This window comes from Candida pseudojiufengensis, assembly GCF_024610245.1.
Source record: "Candida pseudojiufengensis strain CBS 10847 chromosome Unknown scaffold2, whole genome shotgun sequence".
Lineage (NCBI taxonomy): Eukaryota > Fungi > Ascomycota > Pichiomycetes > Serinales > Debaryomycetaceae > Lodderomyces > Lodderomyces pseudojiufengensis.
Genome location: NW_026261524.1, coordinates 213,030 through 230,152, shown reverse-complemented (window position 1 = coordinate 230,152; position 17,123 = coordinate 213,030). Strand labels below are relative to the sequence as shown.

Sequence of the window (17,123 nt, the reverse complement as noted above, 5' to 3'; positions counted from 1 at the left end):
TGATATGATTCAATCGAATTAAACATTGTAAAATACGTTTTGCATCAAAGCTTGTTGAAGAGGAATAAAAAAAAAATACCAATCATTTGCAGCAATATGACAAAGTAAGATCAAATAATTGTTATCACAAGAACATCGAAAGTTGAACCCGTTCACATTACCTGTTCTTTGAACTTGAAAATATGGTTGCAAAAATATAAATCGATATATGCAATTGGCAGCGAAATAAATTTTCAGATTATCACCAAAAAAATTTTCAAACAATTACTTAAGTCTACATCATAAGGTCGATCGAATTAATCCTCACATAATATACCAACCTAAATAATGAGTAGGTTGCCGATGATACTATCAAGGTCTATTAGATCATCCATATCACATAATCAAAAACTACTACCATCCCTTCAACATAGATTTATTTCACAATCATCAATACTTTATAATTCACCATTTGGAAAATTAACTACAGATCCAAATCAACAACAACCATCACCACAACAACAAGAATCATCTCAAATTCAAAGCACTCAAAAAAGACCAGAGATAATAAAAAATGAAGATGGAGAAATAGATATATCATCAATAACACCAGAAAATGATGAACAATTAATTGAATATCATGCAACAGAAGAAATAAAAAATCAAAAAGATTCAATTGAAAAATTAATTCATCCTTTAAAAATTAAATTATATAATCAAGTCGTTCGAGACCATGGATTTTTCAAAAATGATTTAATAATAAAAGATGAAGAAAGTAAAAAACTACTTAAATTTCATTTAACAAATGAAGAAATTTCAATATTAGAACCTTCAATATATTTACAATCATTTAGAATAAAATTATCAATGAAAAAAGCTACAATAGTAAATAGATTTGTTAGAAAAATGGATTTAAAAACTGCTATAAATCAATTACATTTTAATTCTAAAAAAATGTCAACAGAATTAGAAAAATTGTTAAAAACAGGATTAGAAAAAGTTAGAATGTTAGGATATAATGAAAATACCATATATATAGATAAATTATGGGTTGGTAGTGATGGAAAATGGAAAAAAAGATTAGATATAAAAGGAAGAGGTAGACATGGTATCATACATCATCCTTATATTCATTTAAAATGTGTTTTAAAAACTGAATTTACAACAAAAAGATTACAATGGGAAAAATTACAAAAATCTAAATTAGAAAAACCAAAAATGTATTTAAATAATGATCCTTTAAATTTAAAAGTTAGACCTTGGTATAAATGGTAACTTTTTAGATTAAAATCAATTGTAAATAGATTAATACGATGACAATGAATTCATTTAATCAAAAGCATTACTGATTCGAATGGAATTAGTTAAATGGTTGTATTTTAGCTCTATTTTTTGTTCACGTTAATGAAGTACTTTATTTTTATCAACAATTTGACTACTAGACCAGCATTCTTGTTTTTGTATTTCCACAAGTAGTGCAAGGCATTGTGAATTTTAGAGTTCTCAATTAATCAGATGATGAAAGTGTAGGTTGATATAGACGTTGGTTGAGGTAAAGTTAACAAATTAAATTTTGCAACAATTTTTATTCTTTATCCGAGTTTCATGTAATAAACAAAATAAATTTGTCTGTCATAAAATAACAAATCCTGTCTGTCATAAAAATGATAAGTCCGTTACGTTACTATCAAATATAACATTTTTTGTGTCAAAACAGATTCTTCTTTGTCTTATAAACTTTTTGTGTCAGTTCATTCGTTTTGTGTCTAATTAAGAAAATAAACTTTTTATGATCTTTTAACGATAACCAAAAGTAGTTAATTAATGAAGTGATTAACCTATTAACATTTGAAATTGAAGTTTTGGATTTCTTGACTTAATTGTTCAACAGACAAACCATAATTAGTTGATAACTTTAAGATACTACTGATAGAGTTTCTTGTGAAGAAAGTGCAATACTACTACTGATAACACACACAAATAAAAATAAAAATAACGAGGTAAAGTTAAATTTAAATATGATACATTACAGTTATCATTTTGACTTTAATGATACATGAAATAACTACAACTGTTAATAATAGCAATAAGAGTAAAATGTAATCAGTGTGATGTATTTAAAAGAGCATTTCTCGAAACATTTATAACATCAGTAGTAAGAGTTCTTCGCTGATAAGGAAATAAAAAATAAAATAATGTAAGTACTTACTCCATATATTTTTAAACAATAAAAGTAAATCCATACGTTACATTGATTTACATCTCCTGCTTTATTATTATGTAGCAAACTATATCATTAGATAAAGATAGGTATATTAATTATCCACACAATCTCTTTTAAAACTAAATCCGCTAAGAAATGGAGTCTATATTTATATAGTTGAGTAATATTATAATCAGAGAATATAGGGAGTTGTATTTTATTTTATTAAGTCAAGAAGAGTAGAATTTAAAATAATTGTGGTGATTGATGATTTTAGGTGATTGGTAAATAAAAAATATCCGTTAATTAGGCAAGTGGTTTAAATCGGAATGCAAATTAGTTCGTATTACTTATTGTTTAGATGTAAAGTATGTCTTACTTTTCTGTGTCTTTCATTTGTTTATATCAATTCTTTCTTTCCGATGTTACTTTGTATCTCTTCCTTTCTTTGTATCTTTACCGTTAGTACTTACTAACTAACTTATTGGCATTACATTTTACTATTAACTCCCTTTTGACTAAATAATTAAAATAAATAATATTTGTCTGAATTTGAAATGGTTAAAATTCATTAAATTTCAAGAAGGAGAATTTCAAAAGGATAAGAGGAATATAATAGTCATTCGGTTTACACATCAAAAGTTATTTACTAATCACTTCTTCATTTTGCACTCCTTCTTCTAACTTCTTTCTTTCTTTTTAGATCCAAGTAGTTAATGAACCACATTGACTAATATAACAAGTTTGGTTATTAAATGTAAACAATTATTATATTTCTCTATCTTCTTCTGATTTAAATAAATAATTATATGATAAGATTAAGCAAACCGTATTATGTATATTGTTTGGTTATAGACACTAAATTTAAAAATCGTATAATAATATTATAATAAAAATTCCTACTTGATATTACTCTATTTACTTTACTTAGATAATTCCAGTTGTATTTATTTAAAATTTGTTGGTTACGAAGGAAATACAAATTATCATTGAGTGATTTATTTCTAGTTAAATACTTAGCAATACTTCCTTCATTATTATATTTATATATATCTTTATCTTCCTCAATTTCTTTATTACTTTTCTTACTCTCTTTTTTTCTTATAATTGACTTAAGCTCAAAACTTAACTTAAACTACTTAAACTACTACTACTTAACTACTACTACTACTGCCACTATACTACCAATTACGACTACTTCAACTACTACAACTACAACTATCTATTTATAGTTTCAAACTAATTCCGCTTTTACATGATCAATTTTAATATCAATTTAAATACTGAGTCATTACTTTATTAAAGAAAGAGTATCTTATTAGTTTGGCCATTACTACAATCTGATTACTCCAATCTTATTACTTCAAACAATTAGATCATAAAAGATAGTAACTCCAATTGGTGTATCTTAGTTTTGTGACTATAATTATTATAAGACACACAATATTTAATACAACCCCCCTCCCTCCTTTTTATTTTTTTTACAACCACATTAATAATAAAAGCAAACAATTTAATTTAGTAAATTATAACCAATCAACCAATAACTACAATTCAACAAACAACTTACTTTACAAACCACTAATCAACTAACTAAATCAGATCAAAAGTATCGAACAATTAATCACAAAGGAGTTTCAGCCACTATATAAGAAGTAATTACACAAACAGAGGCAAACTTATTAAATTATAATCTCATATATTTGCAACATATCAAAAGTCATTCAAATTTGATTATCACCATCAAATTACAACATTAAAGTACATATAAACTATACTTATCACCACTAATACTGATTAAAAACCCTATATTCAAACATAAGTTCAAACTCACTATAACTACTATAATTACAACCAAAACGTCATAAATCCCTCGAACAACAAACACTACAACTACAAAATGGGGTTAAAGTGCACTAATTATTTTGATAATTCAGAATATGATTCCCCCAATATTCAAATAATAACATGTAAATCATGTTCAAGTCATTTATGTTTACTGGATTTAATATTAAGTGATAATTTTAATGGATCAACAGGACCAGCATATTTAGTTGATAATTTAATAAATATTGAAATAAACCCATGTGTAGAAGATACAAGAATGAAAACAGGATTATATAAAATTAATAAAATAAAATGTCATCAATGTTTTTTAAATTTAGGTTGGTTTTATAAAAAATCTTATTCATATCTGGAAACTTATAAGGAAGGTAAATTTGTTATAGAAAAATCTTTTATAAAATTTAGTGAAAATTTATCTACAACTCAAAAATTAACTGAAAAAGTTAAACAAAATAAATTTAAAAGAAGATTTAGTTCAAATTCTACAACAAGCTCAAATAATAGTAGTTTTAATGATGATTCTTTAGATTTAATTGAAAAAGGGAATAATATTACAGAAGTTATTGAAGATGATCAAGATGATGAAGAAGATGAAGAAAATAATATCCCACAAAATGGTATAGAAAGATTTAAAAATATAATGAATGATGTAAAATATGATATTGGAGGTAGAAATATTATAAATAATAATAATAACTCATTAGGTAATGTTATTTATTTTGGTAATAATACCAGTAATAATGGGAACAATGATGATAAAAATAAATTTAATATTAGATCAAATTCTATAAATGATGATATTGGTACAAGTAATTCAAATATTATATAATATTTTGAGTTTAAAGTAAAGATTGGTATTTTATAAAGAGAATGAATAATCGATGAATACAAAGACTACAAGTTTGTGAATTTAACAAAAATATCAATATTTTTTTTTTCATCAAAGATACTATTACTGTTGCAACAACTGCTGGTAATCATTTTTACAATTATTATTATTCAAAGTTTTATTCTGATTTTTTAAAATCATTCATTATGTTTATGATACAAATTGATGGGTCATTTTTATTCTACTGGTTCTATTTGGTGGTTTTTTCTTTTCAGTTGGTTTTTTTTAGTTGGTTGATTTTTTTTTTTGATGATTTTCAATTTTTTTATAAAGTTTAGCTGAGTTTGGTTTTACTGGTTGTTTTTGGAGTGGATAATCTTTGGTTATTTTTTTATCTTTATCGGTTAATTAGTTTTGGATTATTATATCCACTATATTTTGGGAGTTAATTCTTTTTTATTTTTTTCAATTTTTTAATTATATCTAAGTCAAGTTTAATAATAGTTTTTAGTTTTTAGTTTTTAGTTTATTCTGATATCTCTTTAGTTTTTTATATTTAGTTTGATAATATATAAATAATTCCTCTTTAATTTTACTAATCAATTGACTTCAAATGTCTATGTCAATGTCAATTGAAATTGTTGCTGTTGCAATATATTATGTTCATAAACTAAAAGCATTAAATTTAATGTCCGAGATTATTTTTGTGTCATTTATTTCTTATCATTTAAATTTTTGCAACCGTTTTTTTTTCTCTCTTATCTTATCTAATTAGCAATAATATAAAGTAGTCTATGGAAGTAAGTTACAATTTTAAAAGATTACGAAAGTCGAAATACTGGGGATGATCATCAACAAAATAAGAGAAAAATACAAGTGATGATGAATGTTAATGATGATGATGATTTTTCTATTGTGTCTACTAAGTATACTAAACAAGACTACTTCTTCATTTAATAAGAACCACTATCTATAACCCTCAACACCAACCATTACCAAAGACTTCTCTAATATTTTTCTCTTCTTCTCAAATGTTCTATTCTCTCATTTAGGAGTTAATTTAGTATAAATTAAAACATAAGCATTTGGATCACTTAAAGCTTTTTTTTCATCAATTTTATTTAAATATTCATCATCATAAGTAAACCAATCTATTCCATTTGGTTGTAATACATGAGTTATATAATGACCACTTGATATTGATCTACCTTCATGAACTATTACTGATATTAATTGATATTGTGCTGAATTGTTTGCTGTAGATGATGAATCACCTGAATTTAATAAAAATTCATTTAAATTTAAATATTTTGAATAATTTATACTTTGTTTTACTTTTGATGAAGAATTTCCATTAAATTTAAATCTTTTTAAATGAATTGTTAAAATTTCTGGAGCAATTTCTATTTGAGATTTTTTATTTGCTTGTGTAAAAGATTTACAATTTTCACAAAAATATCCTGATTTTTTAACATTTTCTTGAATTTTTAAAGTTTCATTTTGAAAAAAATCAAACAATGCATTTTCTATAGAAAACCCAATTTGATTAGTTTCTATATTTTTTGCTCTTTTTAATCCTAATGATAAATCATAAAATTCTTGTTTTGTAATTGATTCATTATTACATTTCATACATGTAATTTTTTGATTTAATAATCCTCCAAATATATCATATATTATCAGTTTATTTAATTTTGTTCCTTTTGGAGTTGAATCTTCTTGTAATCTTGATATTAAACTCATATAATATTCATGACTATCTTCTTGTTGCCACATATTCATCATACAATTAATTTCATCTAATCTTGATATTATTTTTTTGGGATTTATATAACCATTTTTAATACTAGCTAATGTTGGATTCCACATTTTTTGTGATAATTCTGCTAATATATGAGTTATTGATCTTGGTTTTATATTAGAATTGGGAATTTTATTATTATATATATCATTTAAATAATGTTGTATAGCAGGTATATGTACCAAAGATTGTATTGCTGAATTCATATAACATGTAACTCCATGATTTAATAATCCAATTGGTGGTTTATGATTTTTTAATTCTCTCCAATTTTTATAAATTCTTTTTGATCCATTTGATCCACGATCAGAATATAGTTCATTAATTTTATAATAATTTGATAAATCTATTGGTTTAGAGGTAGGTTTGGTTTTTGTTGTTGTATTTCCTGGTGTGATTAAGTTTCCTTCTTCTTCTGGTGATGTTGGAGGTGTTGATTGTGATTTTTTAGAAATCATTAATTTTTTTTCATCAGATTCTTCATCTTCATCATCTTCATTACTACTATTTTTACTAGTTCCTATACTTCCATTCAAAATTTCATCCATTTTTAAATCATGCCTTAATTTATTTAAATCTAAATCTTCATCTTCTTCTCCTCCGGTAGTTGGAGTATTTTCTTTTGATTCTTCTTCTAATTCTTTTTCTTCTTGCTTTAAATCTTCTTCATTATAACTTTCATCATCAGATGAAGTAGAATTTTCTTCATCATTCTCATCATCTATCTCCTCGTCTTCTTTATATTCTTCATCTTCTTCTTCATCATTATCTTCACTTTTTTCTGTTTCACTAAATCCTGTAAAAGGTGAATTTTCTGCTAAAATTTCTCCAGGTGATGATCCAGATGATGATGTTTCTTGTTCGTCTATTTTATTATTAAGTAAATTTGAAAAAGGTGATGCATTTGTATGTGAATTTTCTACTCTTTCTTGTCCTCCTGAAATAGCTTCTTCTATATCTTCTCCTATGTCTTCTCCTATATCTTCTCCAACATCTTCTTCAGTTCCACTTTGAGAATTTATACCATTAAATAATATTGATTTAAATGATCCCCACAATGATTTAGGTTTTTGTTCTTGTGGTTCTGAAAGTTTATGCAGTATATGTTCATCATTATCTGATTCATTTTCATCTGGTTCTATCTTTTCATCTTCTGATGAATTATTAGTCTTTGATTTTTTATATCTATTACTCCCTTGACTAGATTGTTCTTGTGATTTTTGTTGTTGTTGTTCTAATTTTCTTTTCTTTTTGTTTAATTTTGATTTAGTTTCATATTTTTGTCCTGTATAAGAAGCAACAGCTTCAGCTAATGATTTTGGTCTTTTTGGTGATAAAGTTTTTGAAAAACTTTTACTCGGGGATCCATTATCATTTGTTTCATTATTGATATTACGTTGTTGTTGTTGTTTGTTTTCATTATTTTTATAACTTAATATTATATAATTTGATGGTAATTGATTTAAATTATTTGAATCATCTTGATTTTTTGAAATAGTGAAATTTATTGGTGTATTTAAATATCTTGCTAATATTGGATTTTGATGCTCTTGTTGTTTCCGAGGCTGTTGTTGCTTATTCTTAGTTGTTGATGATTTACTACTTAATCTTGTTGTAATTACTGATGAAGATGACGGTGAGCTCATTTAAGTAAAAAATGTAAATTTGTTTACGTGTAAATGATCCTATATAATGCTAAAATTTTAGTGAAATGAAATAAATGAATGAATGATAGATTAGACCCACTAAATACTTGTGGTACTATATTCGATGGTGGATTTGATGTGAAGTTGATTCCAAATTTTATTATGTAAAAATACAAAAAAAATTCGAGACAGAGAAAAAGTGAGAAATTGAATTTTTGTTAGAAACAAAAAAAAAAAAAGATTAATTGAAGATGATGATGATGATCTAAATGATCTTATTAACGTATTCTGAAAAAGACGCGTCTATTCACACTTGTGGTTACTTGTAACAATGATATATCTCATCAGGTAACAACATATGATAACTAGAAGTGTAAGCAAACTCCAAATAAATTTCAAAAAATTAGACTTTCTTATCAAATATTGTATATAAAAATCAGAACTGACACAAAATCTAAAATTACGTATTAAGTTTCAGAATCTAAATTTATATTTTAATATTGCTAAATTATGAAACATATCAAAAAATTTCATTAAATCGTAGTGGATAATAGATCTTTAAGTCTTTTATTCATATTAAAAAAGTATGTATGTATATTTTTTTTAATTGATTTATCTTACTACATAGCATTCATACACCACCCTTCTTGTCATTACTAGATCCAGTTTTCTTAAACTTGAGCATTATCGTCATCTTCGCCTTTTCCTTCATCTTCTTGGGCTTCTTCATTATCCATTTGTTCTCTTTTTTGATTTTCTTGCTCTTCTTTTTCTTCATCATCTTGGTCTTCGTCATCTTCTTCTTCTTGTTCTTCTTCTTTTTCATCATCATCTCCATCAATTTCTACATCACCTTTAACTTCTTCATCAATATTAACATCTAATTGATTATTTGATTGAAGTTCTAAATTAATCAAATTACTTAATGAATTATTTAAAATTATATTATTTGATTCAATTAATTCTTTATTTTTATCTTTTAATTCAATTCCACCATAATTTAATAATCTATAATTGTTATTATAATCATTAGATGAAGAACCTGAACCTAAATTATAATTATATCCCATTTGTCTTTGATTTTGATATTGTTGTTGTTGTTGTTGACTAATAATATCTCTTAAATTATTATTTTTATTCCATGATTGATTTTTTTTATTTTTATCCAGTTTTGAACTTCTTTGTTGTCTTGAATATACTCTATGATCCAAATTTAATACGTCATCTAATTGATCTCTTCTTGATATATTTTGTTGTTGATGTTGTAAACGTGGATCAGATTCTTGACGACGTTTTAATCTTTTTGGTGAATGATTTGTTATATTTTCATCATAAGGATTAAACTGTAAATGATTTGAAGATTCTAAACCTCTTTGAAATCTACTATTATGACGTTGTTCAAAAAGAAAATTTCTACGACTTGATTGATCTAAATTTTGAGATTCTTCTTCATCAGTTTCCATATCATCATTTAAATGATTTTGATTTCTTGTTTCAATCACTTCATCATCCATTGAATCATTCTCTTCTTCTTCTTCTTCAATATTATCTTCTCCATCAGTCATGCCAGCTGATTGATGTCCTCTGTCAATATCATCATGTTCCAAATCACTTTCATCTGATACATTTACCGCGTCATCATAATATCCTTCTGCTTGATTTTGAGCTTTAAGTCTTTTATCCAATTTTTTTGATTTTGATTTCGAATTTTTTTTATCATTTTTTAATTCAGTATTATTATTTAAATGAAAATTTACTAATTTTTTAAATATATCATTTTTTGAATAATCCATAACGGGATTCTTTAAATTTGTTAGTTTTTTATTTAACATTGTAAGTTCTTCATTAAAATTATTTCCTTCTTCAATTAATTCAAAATTGTTTAAAAAATTTATATCTTTAAAATTTGAATTTGAAAAGCAATCAATTGTATCTTTAAATTTAGTTTCATTATTATTACTCACTACTCGATTTTCTAAATTTTGATTTTTAATTAAATTTAACATTTTTAAATCTTTTGAATTTTCAAAAATTTCAATATCTAATGAATAATAACGATTTGAATGACTTCCAAATTCTGATCTTTTCAGTTTTGGTAACATTAAATGTGATTTTTTTTGAAGTGTTGTTGAATTTGATTTATTTTGTTGCTGCTGTTGTTGCTGTTGTTGATGTTCTTGATAACCTTGTGGTAAAGTTCTAAATGCTCCAATATCTACTTTCCCCAGTTTTAAAGTTTTAACTGGATCAACAACTATAGCTAAATAAGGATCTTGAAAATTTTGATTTAATTCTTGAGTACTTACATCTATTCCACTTAACCAACATCCATAACCTGGATGTGAATGATACCAACCAACTATATGTTCTTTTCTTATATGATTATCAATTTCATTATCTTTATTATCTTTATCTTCTTCACTTATTTTGCCACTTAATTTTTGATTTAATTCTAAATATTGAACCATATATTCATAAGCTTCTCCTTGAGCATTTACTCTTGTTTCAGTTCCTTCAACAGGTAGTCTATAAGTATCTAATACAACAATTGTATTATTTAAAATTTTACCAATTAACATTCCCATTATTTCAATTGATCCACCTTGTTGAGCATGAATTGACATTTTCATCAATGCTAATGATGATATTTTACATTTATTAAAATATTTTGGATCTTTCTTCCATGGTTTTTCTTCTGATAATAAAGGATCAATTGGTGGTATATTATATATGTGATTCGGATCATTTTGTGATGATTGGGGTACTTTTTGGTTTGTTTCTTGTTGACTTTGTTCTTGATTCTGTTGATTCTGTAGATTTGGATGGCTTGGTTGATTTGGTTGATTTCTTAAATTTTTCTGACTTCGTTGATTTTGTTGATTATTTAAATTTAAACTCTTTGCTTTAGATTTTTTTGATCGTGTTGATGACTTTGATGATTTCGATTCATTTGATTGTAATTCCTCAATTCTTGAATTAGATTCTGAGGCCAGCTCTATTGTTTGAACTAATTCATTGTACAAACGAAACATCCTTTGTTGGTGTTAATATTTAAAAATAATTACGTGTTTCAGATTATTTTTGATTTTAGTTTCCCTTTTGATAAATTTTGTACTTCATAATTTATATACAATTTAATATAGACTATGCAAAATAATGTAACAAAGGTATTACAACTTTAAATTAGAATTACTTATATTTGTAAGTTAGCTATATAAGAGATAAAATTAGTAGTAATATATATAAAAGAATTGAAAAGCAATTAAACCTGAAACTTATTCTTCATCTGTTTTAGAATCATCATTTTCATTAGTAAAATAAGCAAAATTAGGATATCCAAAAGAAGATTGTGGATGAATTGCACCTAAAGGAGTAAAATCATTCATATTAACATTAGGTTGAACATTTGTATTATTATTACCAACTTCAGTAGGAATTTCCGATTGACCAATTTGAACAGAATGAAGATTTTGAGGAACTTGAGGTGAATAATATTGAGAATAAACATTAAAATATGGTGGTTGAGTATTAGTATGATTAGAATTAAAATTATGAAAATTAATATTATCAGCAGGAACATAATAAAATAATGGGAAACCAGAACTTGTACTAGGAGTTAAATTTGGAAAAACCATTTCCTTTTTCAAATTTGAATTATTTGTTGAATCATGAGTATCATTAAAAGATTTTTCAATAACATTAGATTCTTCATGATTAGATTTTGAACCTAAATTTGATTTCATTGTTGATGATTGTAAATTTTGATTTTCATCATCTTTTAAATCTAATTTTGAAACCAGCCAATTAAAGTTATCATCTTGATCTAATCTTTTATCATTTTTATTTTCATTTGATTCATTAAAAAATTTTTGATTAGTTTCATTTCTTTCATCTCTTCCTTTAAATCTATCACCTCTTGAATAATTATTAAATCTTGATTTAAAAAATTTATTTGATGAATTATTCATTGAATTTTTTCTTCCTAAGTTAATTGGAGGTGGTGCTAATGCAACTTTAAAATTTCTTGAACCAAGATCAGATGATTGAATTTCACGATATTGAACATGCATAGTTTTACCACAAAGCATAGAATGATTTTCAACTTCAACAGATCTAGCTGCACTTGATTCATCAAGGAAAGTAATAAATGCAAAAGTATTATCTGGTTTTCTAACTAAATGAAGATGTTCTATTCCACCATGTCTTTCAAATCTTTCTTTTAAATCATTTTCTGAAACATTTGAACTTAATTGACCAATAAATATTGAAAATTTATCAAAAGCTGCTTTTGGTTCATTATCTTCATTTTTTCTATATTTGATTGTATTTCTTTTATCAACATTTTGAGCCCAATCAACATGATAAATTCCTTCTTCAGTTAAACTTGCATATGCTTTAATAGCATCATCTCTATAGACAAACTTGCAAAACCAATTATTATAACCTTGAAAAGCTGGTGCATTATTATAAACTTGACCTTTAGAATTACTTGGTGATAAATCTTCAATTTCACCATATGATGATAATTTAGTTTCAATTGAAATTTCTGATAAAAGATTTTTTGATCTAATAAATAAAGTTCTATTAACTTTAGCCGCTTCACATCTAATATATCTACCACCTAATTCTGAATTATGACCATATTTAATTGCATCTTTTGAATCCTGTTCATTAACATATTGAACAAAAGCATATGGTCTATTACTTGTATCTCTTAAAACTTTAACTGTTGATAATTGCCCCCATTTTGCAAAATGATTAGTAACTGAAACACATAATTCATCATCGGACATGCTTGATCTTAAACTAGCTACAAAAACACAAGCTGATGGTCTTCCTCTAACATAAGCACCAGTACCTGGAGAATCATTTGACTTTTTTTGTTGTTCTTTGGTTGGATTAATTTGAGGTGAACTAATATTATTATTTGAACATGAAATATTACTTAATAAAGATGATGAATTTGAATTATTATTTTCTACCCATTGATTTGATGTAAATAATGATGTCATATTTTCCTTAACTGAATTATCTAAAGTTGGGATTGACTCAATATTTTTACTAGTTAATGAATCACTAGAATCAAAATAATTATTTGAAGTATTTTGTTTCATTTGAAATGTAAATTTTTATTTACTGAAAGCGCTGTTGAATAATGTAGCAGCTTTGATACTTGAAATCACTCTCTAGACTGGTATTAAACTATCAATGTAATTGGAAAATAATTTAATGGTATAATTGAAGTAAAAGAAAAGTGGTTGCAAATATGAAGATTGTTTGGTTGTAAAAAACAAAATAAAAAATTATCTACTGTTCTACTAATACAAAATAAATTTTTGGCTGCAAATAAATTGTTAGGTAGTGGAAAAATAACATAAATATAATTTAAATCGATATAATAATACTAATAATCAATAGATCTCTATAAGTCATTCAAGATTTATAGATATATTCGAAGAAGCGATAGATAACTTAATAGTTAGATCAAAAACAAGCTAAGCTTAAAATTAGTAGATATTAAATATTTTTCAATTAAATCGTATAATAATATACTCTATAATAACTAAGTACAGAATAATATAAGATGGGTATCAAATTGAAAATATACCGAAATTTAATAATGAATGAACTAATTAAAGAACTTTGTAGTTCACAAAAATATTGTAGTGGTGCAAATTCTTATCATCAAGATAAACTGAGCAAAACTTTATGAAAGTGATTAAATAATAATAATAAAACGAATTTATACCGAAATGAAAATATAATTTAGCAGTATTAAAACATGAGAGCAATAGCTCCAAGTAAAGCTGCTCCAAATGAATAATGTGCATTAGAAGCTGAACCTTCATAAGCTGGAACACTAACAGCAGCAGATGATGAAGGACTACTTGCGACTGTAGTTGAGTGAGATCCTGAAGTAGAACCTTTACCTCCTTCATTACCTGAGCTTGATCCTTCGTTAGCACCACCGCTTGGAGAAGATGGAGAAGCACCAGATTGTGTAGTAGTTTTTGAGCCTGATGGTGAAACTTCAGTAGTAGTTTTTGAATAAGATGCTGGTGGAGGAACTTCAGTAGCTTTTGATTCAGATGCTGGTGGTTGACCTTCAGTAGTTTTTGATTCAGATGATTCAGTTAATTCACAGTAGGTGGTATAAACAGTAGTGCCTTCAGTAATTGTTGTCAATCTTGTAGTTATTGTTGATACTTTTGAGCCTTCACCAGTGGTTGTAATTACAGTTTTACTGATTTCTGGAGTTGAAGTTGATTCAGATGCTGGTGGAGGAACTTCAGTAGCTTTTGATTCAGATGCTGGTGGTTGACCTTCAGTAGTTTTTGATTCAGATGATTCAGTTAATTCACAGTAGGTAGTATAAACAGTAGTGCCTTCAGTAATTGTTGTCAATCCTGTAGTTATTGTTGATACTTTTGAGCCTTCACCAGTGGTTGTAATTACAGTTTTACTGATTTCTGGAGTTGAAATTGATGATGATGCTGGTGGAGGAATTTCAGTTGTTTTTGATTCAGTTGCTGGTGGAGGAACTTTAGTGGTAGTACTTGATACAATTGAAGAATTACCATAGACCGGTGGAGCTGATGAAGATAATGATGAGACTGGGGCAGTGATTGAGCCCGAAGAGCTTGATGATGGAGCTGGACCAGTTACTGAACTAGATTTTGAGACTGATGATGAAGAAACTGAGCTTGAGCTTAAACTAGATGATAATGATGATGATGAGATTACACTTGAGCTAGATGGAGTTGTGAAAGAAACACTACTTGAAGCAGATGAAGAAACTGAGCTTAAGCTTGAGCTAGATGATGATGATGATGAGATAATACTTGAACTAGATGGTGTAGTGAATGATGATGAAGATGATGATGATGATGATGATATAATACTTGAACTAGATGGTGTAGTGAATGATGATGATGTTGATGATGATGATGATGATGATGATGATGATGATGATGAGATAATACTTGAGCTAGATGGGGTTGTGAATGATGATGATGATGATGATGAGATTACACTTGAGCTAGATGGGGATGTGAAGGAACTTGAGCTAGATGAAGCAGTTGATGAAACAAAACTTGAGCTAGATGAAGCAGTTGATGAAACAGAACTGGAGCTTGGTGGAGCAGTTGATGAAACAGAACTAGAGCTTGGTGGAGCAGTTGATGAAACTGAGCTTATAGTAGATGATTCTGATGATGATGATGAAACTGAACTTGCACTTGATGAAATTGTTGATGAAACTGAACTTTCACTTGATGAGATAGTTGATGAACTTAAAGTTGAAGATGGTAATGAACTTGAGCCTGATGGACACTCACAATCCCAACATTGTTGTTCAGCTTGAATACCTTTTTGGGTGATTTTATTTAAAAATTCAGCAATCCAATCGAAATTTCTTTTATCAATTGAAGAATAATCTAAATCATTTTCAAATTCTTCTCTTTTACTTAAATCCAATTGTAATTTAAAATATTTCTCAATATCAAAAACTTTAAAAACATCAGAAATTAAATTAAGTTTAATAGTATTAGCTAAACCAAGAATTTCTTTAAGTTTTTTAGCTTTCCAATATAACTCTGAATCTAAATCAAATTTTAATTCATCCCAAAAATCAAAAATAATTTTGAAACCTGATGGTAAACAACATTTACCACCAATAATATCTGGTTTAACTTTGAAAGCAGTAGACCATTTGAAAGCATCTGAAACTGAAATTTCAAGATCTTTACCGAAAATATCAACATCAATAACCTTTGTACCTGTGAATGAAACCTTTTTAATAACATCTGTAAAGTTTGCTTTTAAAGCTTTAGCATCTTTGGCTTCATAATTAGCAAAAACATTATAAGTACCATCGTCATTTTTTTGAGCAGCAGAAATACCGAAAACAGCATCAAAACTTTTTGATATATCTCTCTTTTGATTAACATTTTCACCAATATAAATTTTTTTTATATCACATTGTGGTGTTGGTGGAGGAGTTGTACCTTTTGGAGGAAGGAAGTTTCCAAAAAGGTCTGCAAATAAATACAAACCTAAAAATGCTTGTGTTGAGCAAATTAAAGCTACGAAAGCTGTAATTGAAGTAATCGATAACTGCATGACCTAATGATAATGTAGCTGTTTAAAAAAGCGAATGAATTAAGCGATTGTAGATTGTTGATAAATTTTAAAAAAAGTTCAAAATATTAATTAGAAGAAGATTTATTGATTCTTTTATAATTTTGCAATCATTATACATATACTACTTTAAATTTGATAAAACACGAGTTTTCTTCATATGTAAATCTTTGCTAAATTGATTAATAAATTATCTTAATTCATCTATTATTTTACCTAATGAATTATTGTAGTAAATTAAATTCGATTAATGTAGGACAAAATTCGTAAAATTGATATATTAAATTGGAAGTATTCATTTTGCAATCTTGTTTTTGTTTATTGTTTAAATTTAATTTTTTGCAACAATTGTATTTAGTACATAATGCATTACTTAAATTTTTTAACTCCATAACCCTTTTTGCATTTCATCGTTATGATACTTTGAACTAAACCCTTTTCCTGTAATACCCATTACTTCATCGTCGGTAAAAATTTTAAAACCTGAAACAAAATCGAATTTGCTAGGTAACAGGAAAAACTCTTAACAGAATTGGAGGAGGAGACGCAAATTCAACTCCAAAAAACTGTGACTTAATCTGTTTCTAAATTCTTTATTAGATGAACATTGAATTTACAAAAACAAGCACCCCATCATATTTGGTTACGATATTTTAATATGTCTTAAATGAGCAGATGTAC

The 17,123-nt window shown here is 26.4% G+C and overlaps 6 protein-coding genes across 6 annotated transcripts; 2 read left to right on the top strand and 4 right to left on the bottom strand. All coding sequences in view use genetic code 12, as the record gives it.

The window, feature by feature from the left end:
• Positions 1–327: 327 nt before the first annotated feature.
• On the top strand, positions 328–1,254 carry KGF55_000991 (mitochondrial 54S ribosomal protein uL22m; the record flags this gene model as incomplete). The annotated part of the gene is made up of 1 exon (XM_051761313.1): positions 328–1,254. The coding sequence occupies one exon, from the start codon at positions 328–330 to the stop codon at positions 1,252–1,254; it is 927 nt and encodes a 308-aa protein (XP_051616033.1).
• Positions 1,255–4,082: 2,828 nt separating this feature from the next.
• MOH1 (Moh1p) lies at positions 4,083–4,856 on the top strand (the record flags this gene model as incomplete). Its single annotated transcript, XM_051761312.1, has 1 exon — positions 4,083–4,856. The coding sequence occupies one exon, from the start codon at positions 4,083–4,085 to the stop codon at positions 4,854–4,856; it is 774 nt and encodes a 257-aa protein (XP_051616032.1).
• Positions 4,857–5,900: 1,044 nt separating this feature from the next.
• On the bottom strand, positions 5,901–8,303 carry DOT4 (ubiquitin-specific protease; the record flags this gene model as incomplete). The annotated part of the gene is made up of 1 exon (XM_051761311.1): positions 5,901–8,303. The coding sequence occupies one exon, from the start codon at positions 8,301–8,303 to the stop codon at positions 5,901–5,903; it is 2,403 nt and encodes an 800-aa protein (XP_051616031.1).
• Positions 8,304–8,974: 671 nt separating this feature from the next.
• On the bottom strand, positions 8,975–11,335 carry JAB1 (COP9 signalosome catalytic subunit; the record flags this gene model as incomplete). Its single annotated transcript, XM_051761310.1, has 1 exon — positions 8,975–11,335. One exon carries the CDS (start codon positions 11,333–11,335, stop codon positions 8,975–8,977), a length of 2,361 nt encoding a protein of 786 aa, XP_051616030.1.
• Positions 11,336–11,578: 243 nt separating this feature from the next.
• KGF55_000987 (uncharacterized protein) lies at positions 11,579–13,417 on the bottom strand (the record flags this gene model as incomplete). The annotated part of the gene is made up of 1 exon (XM_051761309.1): positions 11,579–13,417. One exon carries the CDS (start codon positions 13,415–13,417, stop codon positions 11,579–11,581), a length of 1,839 nt encoding a protein of 612 aa, XP_051616029.1.
• Positions 13,418–14,078: 661 nt separating this feature from the next.
• On the bottom strand, positions 14,079–16,424 carry KGF55_000986 (uncharacterized protein; the record flags this gene model as incomplete). Its single annotated transcript, XM_051761307.1, has 1 exon — positions 14,079–16,424. The coding sequence occupies one exon, from the start codon at positions 16,422–16,424 to the stop codon at positions 14,079–14,081; it is 2,346 nt and encodes a 781-aa protein (XP_051616028.1).
• Positions 16,425–17,123: the final 699 nt, after the last annotated feature.